General features: G+C 38.4%; 1 protein-coding gene across 1 annotated transcript in view; it reads left to right on the top strand.

Annotated features, from left to right (window-relative positions):
• Positions 1 to 22,277, top strand: part of RSPO2 (R-spondin 2) — a 110,700-nt gene extending 88,423 nt beyond the window's left edge. The window contains exon 5 of the mRNA XM_064507802.1: positions 20,183 to 22,277. Coding sequence (XP_064363872.1) covers positions 20,183 to 20,292 — 110 coding nt within the window. The 3' untranslated portion in view covers positions 20,293 to 22,277. The remainder of the gene's footprint in view (positions 1 to 20,182) is intronic.
• The last annotated feature ends 1,319 nt before the right edge of the window (positions 22,278 to 23,596 follow it).

Genomic DNA, 23,596 nt, shown 5'->3' with positions numbered 1-23,596 from the left:
CCAAAAGAATGAGTGTGTTTTAAGAGATTTTTTTCAAAATTCCTTACTGACTTCTAGTTGAACTGGCTATTCTGAATCCCTCTGGTGTTTTTGAAAATGTCAGTCTTAATGCTAGTCTTTTTCTGTTGAAAGTAATGATACTATACAGCTTGCACCATGGGATCTTTGCAGTGTTACATTATTACATATTAACACTCAAGGTTGCAAAAACCTGTATTACTAATTATCCCATAGAATCATGTTCTCATTTTTTTCAGAAGTGGCCTAATTTATGAAATATTTCTAAATACACTGCAATTATCCTTATTAGTGCAAATGAGGCAAAAAGTGGTCATATGCTGAACCTAAAGGAATACTCTGTGACTTTGGCATAGAAATTGGGTTTGAAACTGTTAGGCTATAAAGCATTTTTGTGCTAGTCTTGGTATTGCCAGATACCAACAAAAATGTAATCAATTTATTTTGAAGTATTTTAAAATATATTTTTAAAGGAGCTAGATGAAGCAGTGGAAAAGTGAAAGGGGTAGCAAGAGACCATACAGATTTCTTTATTGTAGCTACTTGTAAATTCCACAATAGTTTGGGATAATTATAGCACAGTGTGTTTTTGAATAGAGTCAGAGTATTAACCCACAGCTCCTGAATTCTAATATAGTACCCTGACCTCAAGAATATTTATCTTTCCAAATTATTGCACAAATGCTTCAACATGATTTAATTTATCTCACCCTTAAAAAGAAGGGATAAACGTTTCATTCGTTAGTAGAAGCATCTAAAACTTGACCTTATAATCATGCCATAAGAACAATCTTTCTTCAGTTTTTTGGAGCTTCCAGTACTGACTAAAACTAAGAATTGCAGAAGCATATGAAAATATTCAAATGGTGGTTAATGGATTGTGTTTTGTTTTGTATGATTATCTTGTTATTGCACTGTGTGTAATTGTGTTACTTGATATACAGCTATTTTTCTAAATGTCAAGATGTGGCTAGTAAATAACCTTGAAACTCCATCTCATGGTTACTACAATAAATGAGTTTAAGTGGAATAATGTCATTTGGAGAGGAGATGGAGCTGTTGTGCACACTGCATTTTTGTTGGGATATTTCTACTTCTGTTTTTTCTTTAACTTAGCTCTCTAACATAGCCACAAAAAATTTGATATGTTTTTAATGTCATTTGAGGAAGAAATGTCTGGTAATATTTCATAACGGCTCTTTTCAAATCTCATGAGCAATTTGTCAATTCTGTATTGAGACAAGTTGCAGTATTCTGGTTTGCTTGAGCTCTGCTGCATTCAGGATCTCATGCAAAGGCCAGAGAGCTGCAGAATGCTTGTGAAGGTGCTGTGCACAGTGCGTGCTGCGAAGGAGACCTCTAGGCATTTACCCAAGTTTAGTAGCTTTACCAAAAGGTGAATTTTCAAAGTTGCTGAACTTAGGAGACATGCATAATGTATTATCAGACTTCTGCCCTTTGCTTCCGTGCAATAGAACACTTTATTCTAAAAATAATATATTAAATAGGTAATTGCTTCATTTTGAGGGTGATTAAAAAAACACCTAACATAAATTCACCAGTATGTCTACGTGCCATTCCCTCTGCCTTCCCTTCCTTCTGTCTTTGACACAGTTCTTCCTGTTTAACTGCATTTACATCCCTCCTAGCTTTCCTGCTGTCCTTCTGTTTCCTGTGCTTCCTCCTTTTTTTTTTTTTTTTTTTTTTTTTTGGTTAATAACCAGAATTTTCCACTTTGTATGCCTCATTTATTTACTTATCAATGTGATAATTCACTATTTCACTTTTGCTTTTGCTTCTAGTCTGTGTGAAATAAATTCTTCAATGTAACTCATTTAGACAGAAAAGATCCTTTTTATCTGCCTACCATAATTCTGCTGTTTGATGATGATACCATGTTGTATTTCATACTTACTCTAAGTAATGCAGATATATTTGCATAGCTTTTAGTGAGAAATCTCAATTTATATAGACACAGTTTGAATTCAAAATACAATTTGAAGTGACAGTAAACTAATTATTAATTGGATTTTATACTATGCCTGTCAGAGGTACAAGGCTCATGGTTTTATTATTACTTATATCATTCTCTGTTAATAAGAGAAGAACAAGTGATACAACATGTGCGTTGGTGCTATGTAGTTTAGAGCACTTAGTATTTTAGTTTAGCTGTAGACATTGCCCGACTGGGGAGGGGCAATCTATGTGACTAGAGGTGAGTGCTGGGAAGCCCGAAGCCTCACTGGGAGATCGAGGACAGTCGTGGGGGAAGTGTTAGAAACATGGAGAGAGCTATGGAAAAAATTTTTTTTAATAAGAAGCTACCTAGGATATAGTAATACTGAAAAAATATCTGCAATTCGTTCAATCTGTCAAAAGCGCAAATATCACTCTTCATTACACTGTGGGCATTCTCTCCTTACAATTGGGATATTAGCACCACTTTCCTCTCATTTTACTGTCCTAAAATGTGCCCTCCATTTTACAGTGACTATATCTATCTCTGGCCCTCTGCAACAACAACAACAACAACAACAACAACAACAACAATAATAAATGACTGCAGAACCTGAAAAGATTCCTTCTGTCTTGAAATGTCAACATAAAAGCCTGAAATTCATTAGCAAACTGCCATCTCGACTTCAAGTCACCTTACATTTTAATCTTTTCAAAATAACATTTATTTCTGAAAGTTGGCAGTTTGGGTGTATTTTTCTGACAGGTAGTCACTATATTCAGAATTCTTTTAAAAAATGTTTACTGAACCCACAATCTTCTTTTGTGTGTAGTTTCTCAATGCAGAAAAACAACCCCTGATGATTTGGCTGCATTATATTCAGCTGAACATCTGCAACAAACTGTTAGAATTTGCATTAGAACAAAGGCTGACTGAATAATTGCGCATTAACTCAGAATATTAACAGATGTCTTTCTCTTTTCTGACCCCCTTTAAGCACTAGGAAAAACATTTTCTATTTCATTTCCCAAAGATGATAGAGCTTTTACTTCAGAATGTGGTCTGATGGTAGCAATTTATAAAAGAGGGAATCTTAAAAATACAGGTCTGCAAGGCAGGGGATGAGATTCTGCCATCTCTCCAATTATTTTATCTGAAATTAGTGTCCACACATGCTTTGATCTATTGGAACTAACATTCTGGGCCAGACTTTCAAAACCATAAGCAATTGGAATCCATAAGCACAAATATGCAATCACTTCCTATAATTGTAAGCACAGGATAATTCAAATACAGACACTGTGCACCTGATTTGTAAGGCATTTAAATCAGACATGGAGTGATGCACTGTTTTTTGGATGGTTTGCCATCAAGCTGCAAGTTTTTCGAAGGCAACCTCTGTAAGAATAAGCAATACCGTAGGTTGGCATTGCAGAAGATGTAGGTTCATTTCTGTCATATCACAAACAGACCGGATGCAAGTGGCCATGGAATAACAGATACCCTGATTTTAGCATAAGACCTCTGTTATGGTCAATTGAAACTCTGCTCTTTCTTCCACTTTCTTTGAGGCCCAGCTGGTAGACCCATCTGGTTCAAGTTTTCCTTTAGCATTTCTGACCTGTCAGGTCTCATGCAGTACGTGCAACACTTGCAGGTTCAAAGCATGTCTCTTGCTTTTCCCTCGCTAGGCCTACGTTTCATGCACGTTCAGTGTCATGAAAATTTGGCCGTCCCTTCTATGCAAATGAACTGATTCACCTGACCTGTTATCAGCTGAAAAAACAACTGAAAAATTATGAGCCAAAATGTTCTAGTTACATGATCCTAACCAGCTTTGCAAGGTAGGTCATGGAGTGGCAAACAAGTGGCAGAAAGGCATGTAGTGAGGCCTTCACTTCTAAGGTTTCTGCCAGAAAATGCATTCCCCAGCAAAAACCTGTTCGCAAGCCCTTCCCCAGTAAGTGGCTCACTATGGCCAGGTACATGCTTTTTCCAGGCTTCATGTATGGTGGTGAAAGTTCTTGGGAAAGGGAGCATATAGGTTTGTCCAACTCTTGCACCCATTCCTCACATGTCCGTTTTGGGCTCGTGTTACAGTAGTGGGCTTGGTGGATCCTTGGCTGGTCCGGGGCAGCCCCTTTCATCTGCTCTCTGAGGTACCAGCTGTCTATCTCGGCCAGTAACATTATGTACCTCTGCTTATAAAGATTTGTGAAATTTGAGAATCAGAGCATTTCTCAAGACTTATGGCCAGCATGGAATGAACAAAATTCTGCTAACAGTAATGTCATATGTCTGATCTGTTGTTTGAAAACCCAATTATTATCCCAAGCAGTAGTTCTTGTACGTAAGAAGAGAGTAAATCAAATCTTCAAAAAAGGCCATATTTTCATTGCCAGATGAAATTTCATAATTGAATCACTTATCAAAACAATATTTTGGAGAAATTATGAGATCAGGCCAGTAAAGTTCTTCATTATTTAAATTATGGATTGAAATCTGTCCCATCTATTACCATTAAATAAAAGGAAAAAAATATCCTCCCCCTTTATAACATATTGCATTGTTCTGTGTTAGTTTTAGCTTCTCTTCTTGGCCTTCTGTAGATCTGCAGTTCATTACAGTGGCGCCTGTTAGAGCAAATACTGCGGAAGTTTTGCCAGTTTTTCCATGATAAACCTTGTTTTTCAGGAATTCATACTTAATCATAGAAATTTCCTCCTAGCTGAGACTTGGCATGGAAAGCCTTGATTCCCAAGGATTTTGCTTGTCTATTTTTACAGATTTTCAAAAATAAATCAGTATCTCATTTATTCAGTCAGAAGTATTTAGAAATAATGTATTGTTTAAAGATCATATAATTGTATCTGTTGGAAAAGAGTAATATTATGGCCACTTAATCTAAATAGACACATTTCCTGACAATGAGTGATTGCTTTATTGCTCTTATATCACAAATTACTTTTAAATGTTTCTGTGTATTTTGTTTATTGGCTAGAGCCATGCAGAAACTGATGAGTAGGTCAGTATGGTCAAATTTAATATGGTCAAATTATTTTCAGTGTTCTAGAAATATTCAAATAACTAAAGCATTTTCCTTTGAAAAGCAGACTGTGTATCAATGAAACTTTAACTAACTCTTTAACTTATGGTATGATATTTATGTTAAATTCTAATGTGCATTTTAAAACTTATTTTTCTATATGGCATATTTGTTTTATATGTGGCAGGATTCTTCCATTTCAGTAATTTTGTATAAATACGTATTGCTCTACATTCTGAAGGTTTATCAGTGGAGATATGAGAGTTCATCCATTTTGTGATTCTTAGCTACTTTCTGATTCAACAGAAAGATTTTCGAGAAAAAAATTATCCATCTTAGGAACTAAGTCACTAATAATTTTCAGCAAAAAAACTAAAATGCATACATCATGGCAATTGAAATTAACAGAGAGCATTTTTTTTTACCTAGGATGTTTCCATAGTTCTGGCAAAGATTAACTCTACTGGCAATTTCTAACTAGTAGTTCATATAATTAACTGGCTGCATAGATAGGCAAACCAGGGAGAAATGCTTATTCTTTATTACATAAATTTCTTTTCAACTGGATAATAGTGCTTTATCTTTTCTGATGAAATCAGGTTTGGGAAAGACCTTATTATCTAAAGTTTACTTGCACAGATAGTAACAACAGAAATCACATGTTCAAAGCCCTGTAGTCGTGGAAGGAGTTTAAAGGAGAATAACGAATAGCATTAAGGAGTAAGCTATCATTCAGTTGCACAGAAGGAAACTGGGAAGATGTTAACCATAACTAGAAAGAGAATAAATTCAGACAGAAACTCAGGAATCTCTTGAAGTCAACAGATGACAAGAAGAAAATACTATCTGCTAGTCTGAGTTAAAGAGAGAAGCATTAATATTGATTTAACTGCTTCAGTAGAAGAAAATAAACAGCTGAGTAGATATTTGTAACTAATGATCCTATTGTCGCCCAGTATTAATTTTATAAGACAGTTCAAGTCAACACATGGAACAGATTGTGATAAAGTCGCTGGCTAAAAAATGAGTATTTGCTAACATGATGAAATAATTAGCATTCAGTAGAGATCAGCTTTACTTCACTGTGAGAAGCTGATAATCACTGAACTGAGCTGGATTCAAATAAATACTTCCTTCCAGTGTACAAAACAGTATCAGCCCAGCTAGAGTATGTAGCCAAAGTTACACATTTGAATGTCCGGTTTTAGATCCACATATTCCAGTCCAGGGGCTTATCACATATGCATCCAAAACCAGAACTGTAAAAATTGCTCAGTTTGAAAGACAGCTACTCATTTGAAGTTAGTGATGTTTAAAGAGTCAAGGTAAACGTTTCTTTAACCATCTCTTGATTTTCTTCAAGGAATGTACAGAAAAGTGTACAGGGAACTGTGATGCTTTCATTAATAAAAACACTTTGTTGCGTCTCTGTCTTTCTATACAAAAGAACAAATAAATTGTTCCCACCACATTAATTGATGCAGTGCTAATGCCACAGGTTGGGTATACACTACCAAGAGTTTATAAAGCACCACCTAGTCGTTCCACTTTGACCCATTCTCCACTTGTCTTCACTGGTAGAGATATTGAAATTTACCTAGTTTTTCTTCTGATTTGGGATAAAAACATGCGTCTAAAACTTGGTTCACCTTAGGTTCTTCAGCTGTAGGGAGTTGCATTTATGAAATCATTTGTCCCATATGAGGTACAGCATTGAGAGAAGGGCCTTTGAGGAAAGAAGGGCACAAAGTAGATTTTTCGCTGGTATGAATTGACATGCTCTTTAGGAGTTAATGGAATTTTAATAGTTTATACCAGTTGAGTATGGCTCAACTATCAGATGTCCATAGGTACACCTTTTTTACATGGCCCTGCCTAATTTAGCTACATCTTTGCAAGTAAAGAAAACAAGCCAGGCTTGTTCTTTGGTCCTCATGGGCTAGTTTGTGTCCATTCAGCAAGACATTCTCCTCCCCACCAAGGCAGGGTGACCTCAGCTGTACTGCTTACCAGGAACACCTCCTGGCCTGTGCTGTCCCGACCCATTCTTGGGAGAGTTACCAGTAGGCACAGGTCAGAAATAAGCCAGGAAACCTGCTAATAAGTGTTTCAGGACAGGGTTCAAACCTGTGCTCTGTCTCGCTTTAGTTTATTGATAAGATGGCCTTTGTGGCCAGTCACTAGTTTGGCAAGGACTGTGGCTTGTGCTACTGTCCCCCATTCAGGACAGGCTGTCTGTACTGGCAGCCTGCATGTCTACCAGGAGAAGTACCTGTGGCCTGCAGAGAACTGCTAGCATGAGGCATTTGGTTTCTAACCTCAAAATAAATAATCTTGAACAGTTTCAGTTATGTAATGTCTTTAAGCTAAGACTATCACAAAATAATGAAGTAGAGATCTCATATCCATCAGAAGCTCACCCAAAGTTTCTGTAAGAATGTGATGATGTGGAGCAGGAATAGCATATACATTTATACTTTTCATATGGTTAATTAAACCCATAGAATCATTCTGTACATACTAAGGTTTAATTGGTTTTATTGGTGTTAGAATAAAGAATTTCTTTTTTGAAAAAAAAACAACAAACTGATAATTACTTCTCTCTGTTCTGCTGTACATCTGTAACTTCCAGTCAGGAAAAGCCTTTTATGGCCTTTAAGCTACATGCTGTGTTTATCTCATATATTCTTTTTCTTCTTAAGAAAGCATTCACACATTTTTCCTTATCTTTATCAGTGAATATATACCTAAAAATGATTTATGCAGGAAAAAAATAGCTTTTCAATATAGTTTGGACTGACTGTTTAAATTGATGGTGGAGATTATAGTGCAGTCCTTCTTACAGATAAATATCGGAATAAAAGGCTAATTTTTTCACTGCATAAGTATTATTAGATACCATGTTATAGTGCTTCTTGTATCATGTGATGCCAAGGCTGTATCCAGCTGCTGTGCATGTGAGGGGGAAGAGAGCCATGTGGTGCTGAGAGCATGTGAAGCACTAGGCTGTCGTAATAGAGATGCTGCAGACCATTCATTCCCCTAATAAATCCAGGTCTGCCACCTCAGAGAGGGAAATGATGTATTTTTGTTGTTGTTCTTGAGGTCTGTGCTAAATAGAAAAAATGTATGATTTTAAATAAAATTTATATTAACTTTGATACACTTAGGGTTGTAATATATACTCTGTGCTCAGTCTGTTTAAGCACACTATGCTTAGCTCATGTGGATAAATTTATTCTCAAGGACTTACTTCAGTTTGGTAAAATCATTTTAAGTATACCTTTGTTCCGTTTTGCGTGTTTGTTATATCTGTAGACTGCACTGCCCCACTCTACAGGCTTCGGTCTCTGCAGTTGTGCTGGGGGAAGGAGCACGTGAATACTCTTCACTCAGCTCTGCACAGTCTGTTCGGGAGTTTTGTTTTGAACTTAGCAATTGTTCACTGCTGTCCGCCAAGCTGTGAGAGTGATAGTTGCCCGGTGGTGGGCCCTGAGGAACGGCTGGGGCAAAAGTGTCCTCAGCTGCTCCAGCTGGATGCAGAAAAGGAGCACTCCCTGCAACCTCAGTAATACTCGGTTTATTTTGCATAGATAAGGCCTTGGTTAAAGGCCTGTCTTTGGAAATACAGTCTATTCAGGTTTCTCATGTCTCTTCCAGAAATCAGCACTTATGGTCAAGGTGAATAACAAATCTAGGTTTCGTGGCACTTTCCTGGATGATCATATTCTATTGTTTATTTATTGCTGCATGCAGTTAAGTGGCACCAAGGGTTGTGTTTTGTTCTTTTTATCTTACTAGAAGATAATATATCTGAACAGAATTCCTTTCAAAATAATGAATAACTCAATATCTGCATTAGGACAATAAGTGATCTTAAACATTTTAAAACCTCTTCACTAAAACCCATTAACTAACATATATGTAAAGGCTCACAATACCTTGAGCAAAATTATTTTCTCCAAGGAACAAGAATTTCACCAGCTTAGTGCCTGGAGGGCAGGGAGTTAGGTGGTCCAGTAATCTGTTTATGCATTACTTTTGTCAGGGCCTAAAAGAAATACTTTTAAGCTCAGTTTATCCTAGGTCCTTAATTCTGATTTGTTGATATTTCCTACTGTCCTCAGCAGGCTCTTGCTCAAGCCTCAAGTGCCAGTCAGTCCAAAAAGGTTAGCTAATACCACTTTACAACACAGCAACAGTTTAAAGAGGGTTTTTTTGTGGTGGGGAGGGGGTGCAGAGTTTTTCCTGTGGCGTGAATTATGCAGGCACTTCAACCAAATACTGCCCAAAAACACAGAAAAAATGCAGGAGAAAGTTGAAAATTGGCTCAGTAATTTTAAATTCACAATGAATGTGTAATGGTACAGACTTTGAGGTGGCCCCCACTGATGCTGTCTGCATGCCAAAAATACTGGCAGACTAGGAGCCAGAAGTACAGCAAGGCTCTAGACTTATGATATATGAAAAAATAGGCTTAACGGTACTTCTTTATAAAATAAAATAAAATATACAATAATACAAATAGCTGATGGCTATACAAACTCTCTTTCTTTCATGTTCCAGACCTAGTCTGTCAGGCAGCATGAAACCGTCATTCATTGTCTAATATTTTAGTCTGAATACGTCTTCTTTAAAATCAGACAAGTTACACCATTTCTGTGTTCTGATGAACACTATAGTAGCGGTGTACCTGTTTGAGTATCAGTTTTGGGATGGGAAGAGAACTGCATTTTTCCCTTGCAGTGCTGAAACTCACCCTTTAATCCAGCTGTTCCTTTCCCTGGCTTTCTCCATGGCACATTGGCAGCAAGAGAGACAGTATTGCAGTGGCAGGAAAAAGCCAGCAACATCCTGGGAAAGCTGCGCTGCCACACACTGAGTGTGCCACGGACCTCCCATAACCCTTCCAAAATGCTGGATGGAGTTAGGTGCGGGAACTGCTCCTACTAGCACACTTCAGGTGCAGCGTGACGGTGCTGTGGCGGGTACCTGCCCTCCTAATCCCTGTCCGCTTCCTTGTAGACCTTCTTGTGCATCTTTCTCAAAGAGAAAAGCAGAGCTTCAAAAGATAGTCCATAGATCGTAGTTAGGAGAACCCAGTCAAGTAACTTGTGTTCCTAACTTCATTGGAGAGTATTCTCCTCATGAACCAGCAGCAACAATAACGAAAGTTTTTCTACTGCCATGGTCCAAAAAGCTGTTTCTAAAGTTGTGACAGCAGTCTGATGATACTAGTACAACAAATGCTGCAGCAAGATAAGTGCCATGTGGGAAATTACACCTATTTGTTTTTGTTATAAATAGCTGTGCAGTGTTACTTTTGATATCAGTGAAAAAACAGTATGTGTCTATTTGGAAACAAGTAAGAATTAGGGAGAAAAGTGCCCTTTTCCAGCTTCTAATAGTGAATAAACTTTCTGTAGATATATGCTGTGGAAGTGATTGGTTACAGCATAAATCAGCCTGGCACGCTTATGAGTATTAGTGGGCTTCAGGTATGCAGTAGGTCGAAGAGCCCTCATATTCAGTCTTGAAAAAATACTCCTGTTTAAGCCAGAAAGAAATTTACTGTTATACATTTAGGGATAAGGCCATATAACTCAGGTCATCCTTTAAATCCAGACTGACCATGGCTCAAAGATAGCAGCTACCTCTGTACTAGTTAAATAAATGTACTTGGTTGTTCTTTGGCACTGACATGAACCAGCACGGAGCAGGCCATGTCCATGTGACTATATGCGTTGCCTCCAAAATAAGGACCTGCCTGCTGGGAGCAGACCCTGGCCCAAGCTGTCTCCTGAGCCGAGCCTGACAATTGCAGGGAGAGTGCTGCTTGGCCCAGGTTAACCTCAACAAGACAAATGAGTGTTTGAAAACACTCTCTGGTATCACGTATGGATGTCGATGTTGAGTCCTGGTTCAGCTCCAGAACAGTTCCTCAAGCTGCCTGAATACTATAGTCCACACAAGGAAGGACGGGGAGCAAGCAGCTGGGAGGGGGGTGAAAGCCGAAGGCAGGACAGCTCCCCTTTTTCAGTGGCTGCATGAATTTATGGTAGAGTCAACTGCTTATGGAATTATGGTCTCAGAAGAATTATCTGTGGTGGCCTTGATAAATAGCTGCAAAGAACTCCTTTTCCTCTCTGTTTCTTGGGAGATGTGACTCTTTGAAAGATCAGTAACTGCATATGCAATAACCTTGAGAACCATTCAACAACCTACTCTGCCAGATAAAATGACAGTAAATCCCACAAGATCTCTTGATAAACTTAAAGTGAATGCTAGGGAGAAGCCTGTGCCCATAGAGTGTGTGATGTGCACACGGGAAGGGAAGGGAAGTCCTGACAGCTAAATTTAGATCATTAGGTATAGAGACTGTGTTGTCGGAGATTGTTGTCTCTATAGATAAAATATTTTTATACATGGATACATATTTTTGACTGTGTATAAACATTTTTATTATTTTGAGATTTGGTTTATATTTTGTTTGAAAGGAAGGAAAACAAACAAACCCCAATATTCCTTTGGAAATATTTTGCTTGGCTCTGCTTGCAAAGCATCTGATCTGACATGGTGGTGACTAAGATAAGAATAGCGAGTATCCTCTGTGCCAGTGATATTCATATCATTGAATTATGAGCTAAATCTACGCTAGATAAACATTTTGGCTGCACTGGAGACCCACCTGTTTTTACACAAGCGTGACTGAAAGGAGGACTGGACCTATTATTTAAACATCTATACTACTGAGTTAAACACATGCCACCTAAAAGAATTCTCTGAGACCTTTTCATGTCACCTTGCATTTCTTGGTTCTCCTCTTCCACCAGTGTGTTTTCTTTCTCCTTCTTCTATGAGTCCACATATGTGAGGTCCTAATTGTAATTTTAATATTCTTTAATAGGATCAATTAGTTTATGTTCTAGGCAGAGTAAATGGCTGCTTCTGTAAAGAAAAATTAATTTTCTTTGGATGGATGAAAGGAAGTTAGTAACTGGGAGTGCAGGCCAGTTTTCCTATCTCACTGCCATCTACTGTGCAAACGCATTGCATTTCACTAGTGTAAGAAGGCTTTTCTCAGTGAATTTGTCCTAAAGTCAAGGAGGGAAAATCCACTGAATTCTTGTTCTTTATGTGGGAATCAGTATCTCTTAAACAGATGACAATGTCTGAAGATACTCAGTGTTGTCCAGAAGGAAAGAGCATCAAATTTTAGTTTTGCTTACATAGTTTTTATTCAAGCCAAATGAAAAGTGGATGTTTACTTTGGGAGGAGAACAGTGCTGTACATGAGTTTATTTATTCTTGCCCTAATTAATAAAACTTTGCATCTCTTAGCCGATGTATCAAAATAAAAGGGATTTTACATTGGCAAAGCCAGTGGGATTGACATACAGATTTGGGATAGTTCAATACTACTTTCAGTTGAAGAATTATTCTTTGATTCTTTTAAATTTTAAATCAGTAGCTGATATTTGGTGCTGTTATACAAACACCAGTTACACACAATGTTGTACAGAATGAGGTATAATCGTTTATCCAAAGTTGTGAAATGATTAAGTGACAGCATTGAAAATAAAAGATCTGAATTCTGGCTGAGAAGAACTAAATATGATATTAATCGAGTTAGCTGTGCATTACCAGGGTAAGAGAGTCTGCTTTTACAGTGAGTACTGTACAAGTACACAGTCTATTCAAAACAGAAATTTCTCTGATTTTCATCAAGAAAACTAACATCAAATAGACAAGAATCAGCAAAAACATCTAACTGTGCCCTTTATATAAGGGAACTGATTTTCATAGTCTATTGTTCTAATAGTTTTATTAATTTCAAAAGGCCAGGAATATGTATAATGTATTCCATTAACTATTAATACTGCAGTAAAAACTATAAAAAACACCAGTAAGCTTGTAAAATCAAGCACTTCAAAACTGAAGAAATGCCATCATCTGTACCTTTTTGTAGCAGTTATCATACAGTCTATAATTACGTTGTTTTTATCTCTTTTTATTCAGTACATGTTCTAAGGCCTAATTCGTTGAACATTATTCAACCCTTGCAAATGAAGTTAGAAGGGTAAAATAGTTCATGGCTTTTCTATGGTGTCCATTGTTACCGCATTTCAGTACTTTGCAAATATTCATTAACCCATCTTTATAAATTCTGACATTCTGAGATTAAAAGTGGTGTTATGGGGAGCTGATGTACTTTACATGTTCAGAGCATCCTTTTTATTGTCTTCAGAGACATATATGAGTATGCAAGGCTTCTTTGAATGATGTCAGAAATTCACCCAGGAAAATGAGGAACTGTTGTCTGACACTTGACCCATTCTGTCTGCCTTGTTTTTCTGTGCCACTATCCAAGTCTTAATCTCTTCTGTTCCCTAACCAAAATGGCTATTTTACTGTGGCTGACTTCCCCCAGTCATATTTTTCCTGTAGCACACATTGAGCCATTTTCAGCCTAAATTTGCTAGTGTTAAAAAACAACTGCAAGCTAGAATCTTACTAACAAGACTGTTGTGAATTCTTCATAATAGGCAGCAGTGGTAGTGATGCCTGTAACATCCAGTTTGCTGCATTAGGAAAATCCTTTGCGTTCTCTTCCTGAGGGCCACTTGTCAGTGCTGGTTTGTAAATCACACTTTTGAAAGAGATTGGCATTGTAGCAAGGGAGTTTTTCTTTCATTCAGGATATGTTTAGAAGTTTTCTTACAATTTGTGCATTCCTCTGGCAGTTTGAGTATCCAAAATATAAATATTAAGACTCTGGTACAGGTCCATGTTGTGTTTTCATCCATCATTCAACAGAGTAGAACTGTGACCCTGGTTACGACCGCTCTGTGCAAGAAATAATTATATTGGCATTTACTGAGTTCGCTTCTTCTGCTTCTGCTAAGTGTCCTGTTCTTTACATCTTCTTTGGCCATGGCATAGTCCTTTCATGTTTTGTTCCTTCTACTGTGGATAGCACTGCTCATTTGATACTAGCTGGCTTATGGCGCTGCTGCAGGTTTCTCAACACAGCACAACGCTGCAAGCGCTCACCTGTGCTTAAGTGGCTCGTAATGGAATTACCTCCTCCCGATACCTGCCTATAGCTGGAGTCAACACAAAGACATAAAAAAATGCCATTAATTCTTCCAACTTTTAAGCCAGCTGAAAGCACCAGGAAACAAATTGACTTGGAGAATAAAGGGATATATGCATGAGCTTCCTTGTTTCATTTGTATATTTTATATAGTTCTAGTTCCATCTATTTGCAGTCAGTGCAACTACTCATTTTACCTGATTAAGTTCCCTTATTTCTGGGCTGAATCCTAGGTGGCTGTTTTTTTGTCGTCACTGTTTATGTGTAGCTTGACGTACCCTGCAAATGGAGAGTTGTCCTGTCAGAGAGGGGTCCTCAGGAAGCGCACATTTGCTGTGTTTTTCTTGATTTTGATCTGACGGGTTAGTCCTCAAGTCCCTCTGTCCTATTTCCACTGTTGTCATTAGTTCACCGGGTGTCTGCTACCTTTCAGTGCTGTCGCTTGAGCGCAGTAACTTTCCTTGCTCAGCATGCGGAGGAGATGCTGCTCCCCACAGGGTCTAAGTTAGAACTGCAGCCATATGGGAATGATTCACAGTACACAGCATTGGGCTCCTGGAAGGATAAATAAAAGGGAGAAAAGACCAAAAGATGTATGTAGCAAGGTCTGCTATTATCTTGAGACACCATTGTGCCTTTGCTGCTAGCAGCAGAAATTCTGCATATGAAAACAGTGGGAAGAGAAATAGTCACACACTTTTAAGTCCCACTATTCAGTAGTCATCCATAGAAGAGAAAAATGTTTTAAATAAAGAAGGGAGAATTAAACATTTTGATGTCTCTAAAATGAAATAATAAGTTGTATGTGTGAACACTGAAAAACTGTGAGAGAATTAAAAAAGCTGCAGATCATCTTTTTTTTAAGCTTTAAATTTAAATCCTTACTGCCCTCATGTGGATGTATACTGTGTTTTTTCAATCTGTTGAAAGTAGAAATGGACAGGTTCCTTCACAAGAGCAGGAAATACTGTCATACATCTGCATATGAAGGACAATTTGACAACTAAACTGATACTGTACATCTTAGGCAAGGATCTCAAGCAGCATGACAGTGATGTATTTTGTAACTTTTACATAGGAAAAGTGCCTAGGACAAGATCTTGTACTCTTTCTTTCTCTGTGAATACATTTGCTTTATTTTATTTTTGAAAAATCAGGAGTGCCCTGAGTGTTAAGACTATGCTGTCCAAGCTGTGTCTGTGAAAGTCTCTCCAGAGGGAACATGCAGTATTTTTTGAGCTCAGGATGTGAGACAAAACTGGGAACTCAGCATGAACTCTTTAATATGCTGGCATGCTGCAGCTGTAGGAGCAACAAAGATAAAATGATACAACAACAACAGAAAAAGAAGAAAAATCATCCACAGCTCAAAATGCCAAGTTAGAACTAATTACATGCATAGCTGTTACTCTCCACAGTATGGGCAATTGCTGCTAAAAAAAAAGGGCTCTGTGTATTAGTGTATATATGTATACATATGTGCATATATACATATATATATTTCAGGAATTCATGTTGGAGTTGCATTATTACTTTTATGTTATTGTACCATTAATAACGGTTGTACATTGTTAGCTAACTAATATTTCATTGAATATTAGTTGACCACCACCAACCATGGACAAGTGAGTGATCCAGGTGAAAGTTCCATGAATTACACTGTAAAGATACCACTGTGATGGCAGTTACATAGTAGAACATACAGACTTATTCATTGGCAATTTGTAAAGCAAACAGCAAAGCTGAATTTGTAACATATCTTCATCACAATAAAGAGTTTGACCGAATGGCTTTGCCAGTCTTTCTTCTGTAGAATAACCCGTGCAGAAATAGGAGAGATACAGAATGATTGGTGAGCTTTTAAGGATTTTATTTCCTAAATAATTGCATAGCAAATCTAGCTAAGTTTGAAATCTTTCCTAGGCCCTACATATATTTCAGTGTATACACAGGGCTCTACAGAGTATTAAATGATTTCTGTACATTATGTTCACAACCGATTCAGATAGTAACACTTTAGGAACCCCCTTTTTAGACAGTGGGAGATAAAAATGCTTTTTAAGGAAAAAAGTAACATTAAATTGAAGGAGTGTTTAGTTAGCATGCAAGGGAAAAGGTAGTAGGAATACAGTAATCTGGACAGTCCGTGTTCCAATATCCTGCTCTTCGATTGAATTATTTGTATTTGCTCCCACTGCTGTTAACACCAAGGACTTTCAAGCTTAGATTGTCCACAGTAATAAAATAAAGATTGAAAATCAGATGTGGAAGCCTGTAATGTGGAGAGTAGAAACAAGGCCTGTGGCTATCCGCCAGATGCCAGGCAGGCGCGTTTCCACTAGAAACGCTGTCATGTCACCTCAGGAGCGTTGCTGGCTGCAGATCCCAGACTGCTGTGCTGAACGATTTGCTCGCTGGAGTTGTGTTTCTCATAAGGAGGATTTTATAGGCTGTTTGGATCAGAGTCAACATCTGATACATTGTCAGTTCCTGTCCCATGCGGTAGTACTATAACCTGCTATTGAGAGCGGAGCGTTGGAGCCAGACCGGGAGGAAACGCTGAGGCCCGTGTCGCAGGCTTTGAATAACTACCTACTAACTAACTAGCAGTCGTAGAGACCGATGTGAGGCCCGGGAGCCTCACGGGAGGTGTGGAAGGGGATTGCACTTTGTTCCCTTTCAAATAGCCCTATTTTCACACAGTTTGGGCTCTGTAGGTTTCCGCAGTTTTTACAAAAAGTTTCATCATTCTTCTGAGAAGGGCAGCTTGCTCTCCCAGCCCGCCTGGCCCAACCGACGGCTGCTGCTGAGCAAGATCAAGAACGATCATGGTTGTCCCGTCCCTCCCACTTCCTCCAAGGGCTGGGAATCCACATGGGGGGCTGTAAAACCCTTATAGAGAGACAGGGCCCTCCTCTTTTGCTTCACAGACCTTGCTGTAAGCCAGGAGTTTCCTCCTGGGTGGTAGGCTGGGAAGTCTGTGGAGTTTCCTGGCAATAGCAAGTTCTGTAGTATAATAAACTGTGGATAAAATCTACTCCTTTTCAACAGCCCCAGCAAACCCAAGCGCAACAGAACAGCGCTGTTTCTGATGAAGAGATGGGTCTGGATGCAGAGCTCATGCTTTTGGGAGCAGCGAGCCTGTGCGAGGGGTGGAGGAGCCCAGGTGAGGACCCCTGGCAGACAGCGTTCTCCAAAAAGCCAAAGAGACTGCTGGCTCATGGCTGGGGGAGCTCGCTGGGGCCCCACGTGGACGCCTCTTCTGTCGGCCTTGTCCCCCCACTGCCGTCGCTCTGGGGAGCTGGGAGACGTGGCTGTTGGCTCTTCTTTGGAGATCCACTTTCTGCACTGTAAACATCATGTCCTGCAAAAGAGGAGCCTGTAGCAAGATATTTGGAAGCTAAATCTGTTCGCTGTGCTTTTGCTGATAAGCACAAAGTCTGAATTTAATAAAAGTTCTTGTGCATGGGAACCTCAGCAACACTTTGTTTGAACTCTGTAGTCTTTGCAGTCACCTTTTTTTCTGCTAATCTCCAATCTCTGTTGCATTCTAGTAACAATATGGGAACCAACTGCTAGCCAAGAAATACCTTTTTACTTTCAGTTTTCTGGTTAAAATAACAGTTGGAATTTGGAACTGTGTTAGCCTCACTAACCATTCGGATTTTCTCAGTGTGATTTATTATTGTCCTGAAAACAAGAGAACTCATTCTGTACTGCAGGGCACTTGGAAATGCAGCGAGCAGCCAAAGCGCTCGCTAACACCAGAACAAGTTATCAGGTATCAGCTGTTCCGTGGTCGCTGCCTCTGTGGAGGTTTTTACTCCATGGCACACGTAAAGAAGATAGGCTGCCTTCTGTGTGCCTTGGGGTAAAAGCAGGTACCGGGACAATTACGGCAGAGCGGCTGAAACATGGTAATGTCTTTGTTGTACAATGACATATCAGATCACTGGAGTCTATTACAGTTCATTTCTTTTTTATTTTAGGATATCGCATTGGGAGCACACTGGCAATTTGATTTGATGTTTGTGTGAGAGCAGACTATTTTATAAGGCTTAGAGAAATAGATGCCAAGTGGGGTATGTGCCATTTTATCTGTGCATTTCAGAGTCTTCAGAGGAAAAAGACTAGATCTTTTACTACCTTAAAATTACAGTAAGCATTTGGTTTACTTTTCTGGAGGAGAGCATAGAGAAAACTGGATATGGCACTGACTGCAAATTAATTTTTTTTGTTGTTGTTAATTGGTCTGTACAGTGAAAAAACTCAAGAGTCTAAGATCACTGAGCAAACATCACAGCAAAACTCCAGTAAAGCTCTAATGGATTCTGTTGGTCTTCTGACTAGCAGCGTTATCAGTCATTTCAAATTGTTTCCCCTTATCTGCTACTTCCTTAATAAATATTTCAAAGATTCAGGTTAAAAATTTTTGAGTATTTAAAATACAAGATAGAATAATTGAAACCATCTTGTAATGCCACTTTGTGTCAAGTATTCCATCTCTCTGACCTCATTAGGTGTCCCTCGCTATTAGATACAGTGTTACTAAAGAGTTTTAACTTAAAAGCTGCTTTGATTAATGATTGGTTGGACTGAGGTTTTACTGTGTAGGATTAACTGGATTTAAAAATGGCAAAATGCCATAGTGGCATTAATGCCAGACTTTAATGAGAAGCAGAAGTAAACTAAACTCATGTTCTCGTTACTTTTATGTCCTGTCCTATTGCCACTGCCATTCCTAGTGAATAGTAGCCTAGGTAATATATTACTCATAAATATGTAATCTTAACTATATCCATACACTTTTAATGAATCTTAAAGGTTGTTAATTTTAAAATCAGATTCATTATCTCAATCTTATTATCCAATAGAGAAAAATGTTTCATATTGATTTGGGACTTTTTAGTTAAGAAACAATGTGGAAGTAAGACAAGATCTTACTGGCAAACATTTTTCCCAGTTAAGACTATATTATCAGTGTAGCCGAAAAATATACTTTACACATTTTTGCGTTGTCTGCTACTCGAATTTTCTTTTACTCTTGTCTTCATAAGTGAATTTAGTTCTCCTGAAAGTTTATAGAGTTGGCACTTCTGGGGAATTATATCCTTAGTTTTTTTTCCATTGATTACATATTGCAATATATGATACTGCTGATAAAACCCAGACAATTCTTGCTCAAGACAATGTTCAGTCATCTCCTTAAATCCTACTAAGGTAGATAGGATTTAAGTATATGCTTGAAAGGTAATGCAGTGCTGAAGCAGGGCTTTTGTACGTAGCAGATTTTCAGCCCGTGGTGTCTTTGCTGAGATCATCAAAGGGCTCTGAACAGGAAACAGTTTTCTCATCTCAGGAGTTTGAGATTTTCTGTGCGTGTGTTGATCCTGATTTCCTGATTTGGGTTGTTTTTCAGAAGCAGTGAACTTCAGATATGGTAGTGTTGGTCAAAAAACATGTAATGAAGTTTTGGGTTCTGCATGGTAGTGTACTGTGAGAATTAAGCAGTGTGCACTCATAAGCAGTAGTAGCAGCTCTTCACAGAGGCGGCATTGTTTCTCCCAAAGCATGCAGGACTACATCCAACCAAATACTTGGGCTGTAATGCCTGATTTCTCATTGAAATCATGGATATGTTGGACTTGACTTAGATAGGATTACTCACTCAAGCAAATTTACGCAAAGGTCTAAGGCACATATCCAGCTTTCAGTGAGTTAGAAGGCTACGTACATACTTGTTTGGCTCTGGGCCCTAGGCCCCGAGCATAACTTTGCTTGCATGAATTATCATGTTGAAATTGAGATCTACATAAACATTGTTACTCATAGCAGCAAAATTGTGTGTGTGGACAAGTGTTGACAGTCAGGGATCTGACTTGCTTTTCTACCATATTGAAATTTTCTGTTTCCAGTGATGATCGAAATTTATTAACTAAGCATTACGTTTGCACTCCCCATCGATAATTCCCTGGTCACTGAGTTTTTTTACAATCTTCTAATATCACCTTTGTATTCTTTTCTTAGTTGACCTATCCATATAATTTTGTTTTTCCATGTTTAGGAAGAAGGACAGCAAAAACAAAGGACAAGAAAAAGAAGAAAAAGAATTTGATGGAAAGGGCTCAGAAGCAGCACAGCATCTTTCTAGCTACAGATAAAACAAGCCAGTAAAGACTTGATTTTTTTTAATATATATTTTGCAAAGTGCACAAAAGCTGCTATATGCTCCTGCCCATGGATGCACTACGATTCAGCTGCTTTGACAGTATTGGTGGCAAATAACTTGTGAAAAAAGCCCACAAGTTTGTTTGTTTTATTTATATATTTTTTATTTTATTTTTCCCTCTTATTTTTGACCTGAAGACTTCAAAGTCAGGAGTGCACTGAGTTGAATCAGTGGAAGTGGTGCTGAAGTGTGTCAAAGATTTCGTGTGAGTGCCTAGCCAACACGTTGGCACGGAGTGGAAGCAGGAAGGAAATCTACAGTCACCATTAGGCGGACTTATGCATATTTAAATAACAAAGCAGAAGTCTTGGAGGTGTAGGTACTATTGCATTTATGGCCTTTGTTTCCTATATTTGTACATTTCAAGAGTAAATGGATATGACTTACCTACTTAGCGCTAACGTGCATTGTTCTCAGCACCCGTTACATTGAAACAGCTGTATAATAAAACTGCTTTAAGACAATATACCACAGGAGTTACTGCTTAGAGTTCCAGAAGCACAACAGGCCCTATGTGTACATATTACTCTGTATACATATAAATAAACATATTTACTGTACATCTATGCATTTTTATGTATAATACATTATACATGTTTAAATTAAAGTTATGTCCTGTACCAACAGGACATAACTTCTAGTAATATACTTTAATATAATCCAGTAAATGTTTACTTTTTATTATGTTTTAAATATCTTTTCATATTTCTCGATACTTACAAACCAGATTTTTTCTCATTTGTAAAGCACATTTGGATGGCTACACTACCTTGTAGTGACCCTCACGGTGGAGCGTCAGCTCAGAAGTATACTTTCCCAACTCGTAAACTCAAGTCTTTTCCGCTATTCTGCTATCTCAGCCCCAATCTCAGCCCCTACACTTCTCACAAAAAGAAGTGCAGCTTTTCTAAGATGAGGCATGATGATGATAGATATTTTGAGTGTCAGGAAGAAAATAATATGGAAAGCTCTTGGTATCTAAGATTATACATGTAGCTTTTCAAATATAATGCACAGTATTTTATTTCTGTTAGCCCTGATTCAGTCAGATGCAGCAATTGAGTACCTAAATAAGGGAGAAATACAAGAAGAATCTGTGTAAATTCAGAAGTATAGCAAACACCAGTCCCAGTTCCCAGTGTTGCCAGTTATTTATAGAAATTCAGCATATCTAATCTGCATCTGTTCATTTTTGCATTTTCTTTGTAGGGAAGTAAAAATGGCTCAGGATGTGTAAACTAGTAGTCTTGCATTATTGGGCTTGTATTCAAGGAGATTTTTGAAGGTCTGCCTGTAAAAGTCCACATGAAAATGGCGTAATTTCTACCGCCACTTATAGAAGTTCTTCCAGTTCTAGGACTAAAACTATAATTGCATTGTTACCTTCACAAACCAAGGAGAAGGTAAAACAGACCCCTAAAAATCTTTTTGTCATAGACTTTAGAAAAATCCCACAAATCTCACAATTTTAGCTTTAATGAGTTTTATGCTTTATAAATAAACTAGGGAAATAAAGCATCTATAAGCACAAATATATCCATACGTAGCTAGGAGGAATGTTGCTACAAAAAAGTGCAGTAGTTAGTCATATATGAATGTTGTATGAAACTGCTTGTGGACTTCCACTTAACCATGAAGTTTTCACCTTCTCTCATTTACAGTATGTTCATATTTACCTAGAGCATAATATTGTTAAGGACAGAAAGATTGTTTTGATCCTGGGCTGCTGTTCTGGACTTTAAATGGTTTACTTTAAAAATAAGGACAGTAAGAACTGTGGCTGCCTGTTTGCTTACTGTCTGTCTGGTTATCAAATTTGGCTGCAAGTGCAGTGAATATCCACATAAAATCCTTCTAGTAGTGGTCACAAATATTGTATTAGGCATGTCATAAAAAGAATGCTACAAAATACAATAAAATGTTGTCGCAAGCTTCTGAGTAAAATATTTTTGGTCCTTTATAATTTAAGGAGTGTATTTCTTCTGAATAGAATGCACATAGAAGAGTCAGAGAAGGTGTGTGAATGCAGATTTTCTCCCACTGGAGTGGGAAATTTAGGGATTTTCCAATTAGATCTTGGGGTTGGTACTTAAACCATATTTGAATAAGTTACATCCTTTCTCAAGCAGGCACTGTACATTAGATATATACTGAATTCACTTGTCCCAGTCATCTCCATATTCAGTTTCCTTGAGTGTAGACCAAGAAACTCATCCCTAAGTGACAAACACCCTCATGCAGTTTCTTTTTCACCCTGGACATCTGTTTTCATCCCGCCCAGTGGATCCCATCAAACTGTTTGTAGCATTGGAGATTTCATAGAATCATATGTATCCTGAGGTTGGGAAGGACCTTGAGAGTCATCTAGTCCCAGCCCCCATTTGAAGCAGGTCTAACTTCAAAGTTAAATCAGATATGTCCACAGAGGGGGGTTTCACAAACTCTCTAGTCCCTGTTCCAATGTTTGACCACCTTCACAGGGAATTTTTTTTTTTCCCTCTTGTCTAATCAGAATTTTGCTGTTGCAATTTGTGTCCTGTTGCTGTGCACCTCTGAGAAGAAGTGGCCTCAGTCTTCTCTGTAACCCCTGTTTAGAAAGCTGAAGACTGCAAACAGATTTCCCTTTAGCCTTCTCTTCTCCAGGCTAAACAACTCCTATTTCTTTCACCTCTCTTTGGATGTTTGGTGCTCCATCCCCCTAACTATGCAGTGGCCCGCCTCTGCATTCACTCCAAACCTTTCTCATACTGGCGGGCCCAAAACTGCGCACAGGACCCCAGAGGTGGCCTCCTGAGTGCTGAGCAGAGGAGACCTAACCTCACCAGTACTTCTGCTTTCCTGGATTCCAGAAACGGTCCTCACAACTGTGGCTTTCATACTTTTGAGATGCCTGGAGAATTGAGAACAGCTCTGAAAGGGGCCTGGTTTACATTACTGTTTCCAGATCTTCAAAGAGATATTATTTCTAGGTAAAGTGAGGATGAAAAGATTTTGAAAGCTGGACTTCACAGAAGCAGCCTGTGCCACTCCACCACTTAATTCCTTTAAATCTGATAAGAAACAGGCTTGTGAAGGTCTTTCTTACTTTCTTCCTGGTAAGCAGCTTACCTGGTATGGATTCTACCTTTTTCCCAGTTCAGAGCTGTCATTAACTCGAATCTAGCCATTTCTCTCAAACACTGGAAGGATATGGAGGAGCTGGAATCTTATGGAATGTGGAGTCTTCATAGTGTTTTTATGCCCCTAATA

This window comes from Dromaius novaehollandiae, chromosome 2 (genome assembly GCF_036370855.1).
Source record: "Dromaius novaehollandiae isolate bDroNov1 chromosome 2, bDroNov1.hap1, whole genome shotgun sequence".
Classification (NCBI taxonomy): Eukaryota; Metazoa; Chordata; class Aves; order Casuariiformes; family Dromaiidae; genus Dromaius; species Dromaius novaehollandiae.
This window is presented reverse-complemented; position numbering and strand designations above follow the sequence as displayed.